This window comes from Melitaea cinxia, chromosome 27, assembly GCF_905220565.1.
Source record: "Melitaea cinxia chromosome 27, ilMelCinx1.1, whole genome shotgun sequence".
Taxonomy (NCBI): Eukaryota; Metazoa; Arthropoda; class Insecta; order Lepidoptera; family Nymphalidae; genus Melitaea; species Melitaea cinxia.
In genome coordinates, this window is record NC_059420.1 from 6,186,933 (window position 1) to 6,195,280 (window position 8,348).

At 38.4% G+C, this 8,348-nt stretch overlaps 2 protein-coding genes across 2 annotated transcripts; both read right to left on the reverse strand.

Moving 5' to 3' along the window:
* Positions 1-227: 227 nt before the first annotated feature.
* Positions 228-3,564, reverse strand: LOC123667066. The gene is made up of 3 exons (XM_045601062.1): positions 3,350-3,564; positions 1,647-2,441; positions 228-914 (listed from the first exon to the last, which is right to left on the reverse strand). The coding sequence occupies exons 1-3, from the start codon at positions 3,562-3,564 to the stop codon at positions 497-499; spliced, it is 1,428 nt and encodes a 475-aa protein (XP_045457018.1). The 3' UTR covers positions 228-496.
* Positions 3,565-4,080: 516 nt separating this feature from the next.
* Positions 4,081-5,816, reverse strand: LOC123666923. The gene is made up of 2 exons (XM_045600940.1): positions 4,841-5,816; positions 4,081-4,094 (listed from the first exon to the last, which is right to left on the reverse strand). The coding sequence occupies exons 1-2, from the start codon at positions 5,814-5,816 to the stop codon at positions 4,081-4,083; spliced, it is 990 nt and encodes a 329-aa protein (XP_045456896.1).
* Positions 5,817-8,348: the final 2,532 nt, after the last annotated feature.

The window sequence follows — 8,348 nt, forward strand, 5'->3', positions numbered from 1 at the left end:
ATGAAGAAAATGCTACGTAAATTGGTTTGCGACATTTTTGTTTCTAGCAAAAGTTTTCTCCAAGTAGTAATGCAGATGCTGTGTGGCTACGGCACTAAAGAATTTAGCCACCCCCTCTCTTCCCGTAGGTGTCGTAAGAGGCGACTAAGGGATAACAAGGTTCCACAACCACTGGGGCAGCAACGATCAGTCAAACTACGGAGATCTTCGAATGAAACTACGTAGACTAATTTTAACTACGTTTAATGTCGTGGTTTACAATATTTTAATTTTATACAAGAGAGATGTTCGGAGCGTTTACGTTTAATTTCGAATTATATTTTTCAGTCACCGTCTAAATGAATTTATATAAAAAATAATCGATCGCTTCAGCGCCACACAGTGGACAACGGTGGCAACCATTCAAAACTTCACGTGTGCCACCATCTGCACACTAGATGGGGTTGCTTGCTAAGCCGCGACATACCCCCCGCCTTGGAAACACCGGCTTCCAACATCAGGCTTCATCGTTGGATGGCTGCAGCGGCAAAGGGCAAATTTTCGAAAACGCCCTCCTCGTCGTTCCGGTTGCGGTACGGATGTCGGCCACACGTGTAACACCATCAGTTCCCGGGTAAATGCGAGTTATGCGTCCCAGATGCCATTTAAGTGGTGGTAAATTTTCATCTTTGATGAGGACGAGACGATCAATGGTTAAATCGTCATGATGAGTTTTCCACTTGGTTCTCTGCTGAAGTTCTCCGATGTATTCTCTGGACCACCTCCGCCAGAACTGCTGCCGCAACTGCTCTATACGGCGGTACCGGTTCATCGTCAGACCTGTAGCGTCAGAAATGGTCTCGCATGGCAGCGAAGTTAACGGTCGGCCCGTGAGGAAGTGACCAGGAGTGAGGGGAGTGAAGTCGGTAGGATCGGTGGATAAGGGTGACAGTGGACGAGAGTTTAAAACGGCTTCGATTTGAATTAAAACCGTATTCATTTCCTCGTATGTTAATTTGGCGTTACCAACAATACGTTTAAGGTGATGTTTGCAAGACCTTACACCACTCTCCCACAGACCTCCAAAATGCGGCGCATACGGTGGAATAAAATGAAAGTCAATACCCTCACATGAGGCGTAATCGTTTATTTGTTGTGAATTATTATGAATTAATTTTCGAATTTCTTTTTCAGCACCAACAAAATTTCTACTATTGTCGGAATAAATAGCTACTGGTTTTCCGCGTCTACCACTGAAACGTTTCAAGGCTAAAATATAGTCGTCCGTCGAAAGGCTCGTGACTAGTTCGATATGTACAGCTTTAGTTATGAAACAGACAAATAAACAAATATACGATTTCATTTCCCTAGCACCTCTTCCTTTACGATTCATAATCATAATAGGTCCAGCATAATCAACACCGGTCCGCTCAAACGGAAATCCCGCATCCAGACGTTCAGATGGTAAATTTCCCATTATAGGCTTAGGTATCTTACCGTTAAATCGAGAACATGTAACACATTGACGTACGATTTTTCTCACAAGACCTCTTGCACTTAACATCCACCATGTCTCGCGCAGGGTGTATAAAATAAGTTGAGGTCCTGCATGAAGTAGCCTCTTGTGCTCATGATTGACTAACAAATTAGACATCCAGTGTCGACTGCACATTAAAAACGGATGTTTTTTATTAAAATCGAAATTAGATGCGTTTCGAAGTCGACCACCAACACGAATTAATTTTTTATCGTCTAAAAACACGTTTAATCCAGATACACGATTTAATTCTTTATTATTACCTGTGTAACTTCTTTCATTCAGCAAATTATCATAAATCGTCGGAAGGGATTGCATTTGTGCAAAACGAATTAACGTATACTGCGCTTCCTCTAGTTCGGACACTGATAACGAGCCGGTTTGTTTTGTTTTGTATCTATTAGCCTTGCCTCCTCGTACGTTGTTTATGAATCGAAGTACGTAGGCCCATACGCGTTTAAGTTTTGTGAAAGACGAGTATTTATTAAATTGAATAAAATCTAAATTTTCGAAACTGCTAAAATTATGTACTACATTTGATTTTAAGTCAGGCAAATTTTCTAAATTAATCATATTATTATTTAACGAATTAAAATTATTATGACACTGCAAAAAAGACGGGCCGTTCCACCAAAGTTCACAATTAATCAACGAATCAAAGGCTAATCCTCTAGACAATACATCAGCTGGGTTGTTTTCGCTCGACACATGCAACCACTCGGAGTCACCTGTCAGCTCGTTTAACTCGGTTACGCGATTTTGTACGAACGGCTTTAAGAGATGTGGTGACATCTTAACCCAACCGATGACGATGGTCGAATCAGTCCAAAAGATGATCCTTGAAAATGCTAAACGAATAACGTCGATTATTTTTTTATAAAGTTTTGCGCCTAATAAAGCACCACAAAGTTCTAACCTCGGGATACTTATAGACTTTAAGGGAGCAACCTTAGTCTTTGCGCATAATAATTTTACGACGATTTCAGAATCATGGTTATACGTACGTACATAGGCACAAGCGCCGTATGCACTTTGTGATGCGTCGGTAAATATGTGCAGTTCTTTGTATTGCGTGTAGTCGCTCATTACGTAACGAGGAATTTTAATTCATTTAATCGTTTTAAAACTAACATACATTTATTCCAAATAAGTTCGATATCGCTAGGTACTGGCGTATCCCAATCGAGCTTACTCAGCCATAACCTTTGAAGTAAAATTTTAGAAATAATTACGGTAGGCGATAATAAACCCAACGGATTGTAGATTTGTGATATTATTGATAACATTACTCGTTTAGTCAACTTAGGTATATTGTTACACTCGTCTATTTGGGTAGTGTAATGTAGGTAGTCACTCTCGCTATACCAACCAATACCCAAAGTTCTACTTTGCGTGTGTTCACCGTTAAACTGCTGTGCTACCTGAGTATGAGGGAGTTCCGAGTTAAATATCCATTTACGTAGTACAAAAGATCCCGAACGTAAAACCGCTGAAACGTTTTCACAAATGGATATTAGTTCGTGAAGATCATCACTGCCAGTAACCAAATCGTCAACGAATAAATCTTCAGTTATTACCCGAGCTGTGATGACGTCATCACAATCGTATGCGAGCTGACGTATACAACGCATACTTAAATACGGCGCTGATGCCGTACCATAAGTTACGGTGTTAAGCTGATATATACCTAACGGATCTGTAGGATTGTCACGCCAAACGATATACTGCAGTGACCTTTGATCCTGCTGAACAAGGACCTGACGAAACATTTTCTCTACGTCCGCACAGGCTACGTATTTATAACGCCTAAATCGTAAAAGTATAGAAAAAATGTCATTTTGAAGAGCCGGTCCCGGGTACTGAATATCATTAAGTGACTTAGAAGAAGTAGTTGTAGCACTCGCGTCGAAGACCACACGAAGCTTAGTGGTTGAACTGTGCTCTTTAAAAACACCGTGATGCGGCAAGAAAAAGTTAGGATATTCAACCTTATTCACACGTGTCATATGGCCTAACGATTCATATTCGTTTATAAAGTCACGATACATACGTTTATATTCTGGTGTGCGCTCAAGTTTACGTTCTAATGCGAAAAACCTATTTATTGCTAAATTATACGAATCACCTAAAACATCTGGTGATTGTTTCAAAGGAATGCGTACTGAAAACCTACCATCGATGTCTCGTTTAGTCGTATTTTTAAATAGATCCTCGCATATACGCTCATCAGCAGTAAGAATGTTACTGGACTGAGATACGTTTTCTATTTCCCAGAAACGTTTTAAATTGTCGTCTAAAGTTTGATTGAAATTACAATAAACTTGATCGGTTTCACTGTCTTTTAATTGCGACGTATAAAGCGGGCCACACAATAACCATCCTAATTTAGAATTTTGGAGGTAAGGTCCCTTTTCTAATCGAATTCTAGTATCGTTTAACAATAATTCCCAGAATAAATCAGCACCGATTAGTAAATCTATAGCCGAGGAAATATTAAATGACGGATCCGCAAGACGAATATTATTAGGAATACGTATAAATTATCAATGTTTGTTGTAGGCAAACTAGACGTAATGTGCTGCAAAATGTAGCACCGAATTTTTGTATTATAATCGTTTATCTTAGAACGTATAATTATTTCACACAATTTATTCGATTGCGTTTTAGACATACCAACGCCCGATATACGTATAGTGGACTGTATAGGTTTCGTATTCAAACGTTTAAATAATTTTTCTGAAATAAAACTATGTTGACTGCCGTTATCCAAAAGCGCGCGAGCTGTAAACATTTGATTATTCCGATCGATTATATCTACCAACGCAGTGCATAGCAAAACCGGTTGTAATGTACTTCGCGGCCGCGTGTGGCAAGTAGCTAAGCTATGAAGCGCGGTCGACCGGCCGGCCGCTTCACGAGTCTCGTTTAAATCAGCTGATCGCCCGCTTTGCGTATATTCGAATTTATTCAAATTATTATTAATATGTAATAAAGTATTATGTTTGTTCCGACATTGCTTGCACGGTCCGAACATACATTCCGTTGCAGAATGACCTGAACAACGTAAACAATTACTGCATAGTTTGTTATCTTCAACGAATTTTAGCCTATCTATAACAGACAAATTTAAAAATTTATAGCACGTATAGAGTAGATGATTACCATTGCACAAAAAACAACTATTATTGTCTGGAGAAATTCGTTTATTAGAACCAAATGACTTCTTAGAATTATTTTTATTACAATTAGTAGACGTGTAAGTATGCCCTATGACATGGCCTTTTGATTGGTAATGCTTATTTTCGCTTATAACGTGAGGCTTACATTGAGGCAACTTATTTTGACTAGAACTAATCATCTCGAGGGTATTCGATTTATTTCTTAAGAATGTCAGTAAATCATCTAATTTTAGTCGTTTATTCGAATCAGTTAAAATTGATCCCTTATAATTCTCCCATTCCCGCTCAGTAGATGCGTCTAATTTAGATACAACTAAGTATATAACTATTGTATCCCAATGTTCAGTAGGTTCGTTTAATGATTTTAAAGCACGCAAGTTTCTCAGTGTAGTATCTATTAACCTACGAATCTGCAAGTGGGATTCCTGTTTGAGCGGAGTGATAGAAAATAATGATTTCAAGTGGTTCTGTATAAGAAGTCGCGTATTATGAAATCTACTATGAAGTAGATCCCAGGCATGCACGTAATTATCCGCTGTAAATTCCAAAGCGCTTATAACTTGTAACGCACAACCGCTCAGTGAAGCCTTTAAATAATGAAATTTCTGAATTTCGTCTAAGTCTGAACGGTTGTGTATCATAGTAATATACGAATTCCTATATTCTAGCCACTGATCAAACGAACCATCAAAGGAGGGTAATTTTATGTCCGGCAGCTTAACATTCGATTGTACTGACGATTTACTGCTACATTTTAAACTTTCAACGGTATTTTCGACTATACTTTCAGCTGTAGCGAGAACGTTAAAATATAATGATTCGAAAGATTCTATATACTCAAAGTTTGCTGTATATTCCGACTCGGGTAAAATTAGCTCAATTTGATTTTGAATGTTGTTAAAAGTATTAAAATGATCTTGAGCTGCTTGCATTCTTAATTTAACTTCTTTAACTTGAACTTGAGATATAGAATTACATGGCAATGAATCTAAATATTTTTTAAACTGTGTTAACCGACCTTTCAAATTACCTCGCTGTTTTTTGAGTTCGGAAATATCTTTTAGTTGTTTTCCCAAGGGGGAAGCTGCCGAAGGCACTGATAATTTATCTTCAGTGGACATTTTAGAGGCCTACGTGTAAGAATAATGTAAGGTACTCACGGTTATACGAAGACTTTGAATCAGCACAAATCGCAAAGAAACGTCACTAGCCTGAAATGTAAATGATACGATTTTTAATTCAAACGTTTACAGGAAAGGAGTAGAAAGGAAATAAGACCTGACCGTTGACTGAAGAAGTAGCTGCGTCGAATTTTCCTTGACGAATAGCAGTCGGCGCGAAGTCCAATTTCTTGGTAAATCCTTTTTGGTAAATCCGGCTCGAAGACCAAATTATGGGGCAGCAACGATCAGTCAAACTACGGAGATCTTCGAATGAAACTACGTAGACTAATTTTAACTACGTTTAATGTCGTGGTTTACAATATTTTAATTTTATACAAGAGAGATGTTCGGAGCGTTTACGTTTAATTTCGAATTATATTTTTTCAGTCACCGTCTAAATGAATTTATATAAAAAATAATCGATCGCTTCAGCGCCACACAGTGGACAACGGTGGCAACCATTCAAAACTTCACGTGTGCCACCATCTGCACACTAGATGGGGTTGCTTGCTAAGCCGCGACAACCACCTTGGAACTTAAGAAGCCGACCGATGGCGGGATAACCATCCAACTGCTGGCTTTGAAATACACAGGCCGAAGAGGGCAGCGGCGTCTTCGGTGCGACAAAGCCAGTACTGCGGTCACCAACCCGCCTGCCCAGCGTGGTGACTATGGGCAAAACACATGAGTTCACGTTATTTTTGGCGTAAACTTGTGGATGCCCATGTCCAGCAGTGGACTGTATAGGCTGTAGTGATGAGTGATGCAGATATTGTTTTATTCCATTCAGAAAGCAGTGATTTAGGAGCTGGGGTTTTTATTTTATTTTAGTGATATATCCACAGGCTTAAAGAACATAAAGTTAAAGGAGTGATGCAGATGATGTTTTAACACACGTCGAAGATAATAATTCAGGAAGTCAGGTAAAACAAGGAAGCCTTATGCAACATAAAGGCTGTCCAACTCATTTTAATGTAATTTCTTAATTTAATTAATTCTTAATTCCAGTTTCGCCGAAATTTTTTGTAAATGTTCAAAAATTTGTGCACGTCGCCGTACAATTTTTCCGTTAATAGTCCCGAGGCCTTGATAGTGCCTCAAAACTGTATACGTATTGTTGTAAGGTATATGGAACCTTCCGCATCATAATGTTTGTGTATAATATGTATGGTAGTCTTGCCGAAAGTGTTCATCCATTACCGACCAAAGCATCGACGGTTAGACTAGTAGAGGAACATCCGCGAGTAGTGTGCAATCATCTTTCCCATAGTGCCCAACAATCAATCAATGTTGTTGCCGCTGCCGTGAGTATGTATATGTCGCATAGCGGCTTTACTCTTCCCCACGCAGCCCGAGCTAGTCGTGCAATAGTTGTCTGAATGGCTACATAGAGGATTGCTCTCGCGATGGCTACTCTTTGTAATTAAAATATTACATCTTGAACCAATGAGATAAGAAAATTTTTATTTTTAATTGTAATAGAATGGTTATTATATACCTAAATATAATAAAACCTAAATCTGTTATAAATAACAACGTTTTTGAGATAATACTGACAACACATAAATATACACGAAATAAGTTTGAAGGTACTTTTAATTGAAACTTTCCTTTTTTTCTTGCACTTTTCACTTGCTCTGAAAAAAAAAACAACACCAAAATTCCACACAGAATAAGTGATGCAGTTTTATCTCCCTTATAACAAACACAATAATTAAGATAGTGAGGTTCAAACACAGCAACAAGTATTAAAAAAATATGTCTGACCTGAAGCGATCGACGATTTCAAAAAGCGGTTCGATCGATCGTAATTTTACTATCTAAGAAACAATCTGGACAACTAAGTATTTCGACAAATAATGAAAGTGACGCTTTCCAGGAAGGCGAATTATTTACCGAGAACCTTCATTGACACTTTGAATCCTTGCTCAAAGATACAAGACTCCAGTGCAAGACAGCTGTAATACTTGATTAGCTGTGATTGATACTGCGCCCTTAAAGGAACGAGAAGCTTATTTACCATCTTATAGGCTATAGTTATTTTCTTATGTTATACTCGTGAATGGCATGGGATTAAAAAAAATCTAAGAAATATGAAATATGTATTGAGAGTCTTTTTGTCACTTACAAAATTACACTACAACACAGACTCCACTCATAATTTGCTCCTTTTCTTCGAAAGGTCACTATCACCCCTTTACCGGTGAAGGCCAGCCATTAAACTCAATGCAAGTTTACGAGCCAAAATATTAAAAAATTAAAGTGATGCAGATAATGTTTTATTCTATTTGGAGAAAGTCAGCAAGTGTTTGTCTTAGACATCGACGAATGATCCACAGCCGACCCCCGTACTAAAGGATATCGAAAATGTTTTCGAAATCTATAATTAGACTTTGCTCACGCTTTGAAATGAGTAACTGTAGCTATCAAATCTTTTGTGGAGGCTCTCTACAGGAGCACACAGACTGTGTCAGTAAGCGCAGAGCTAAG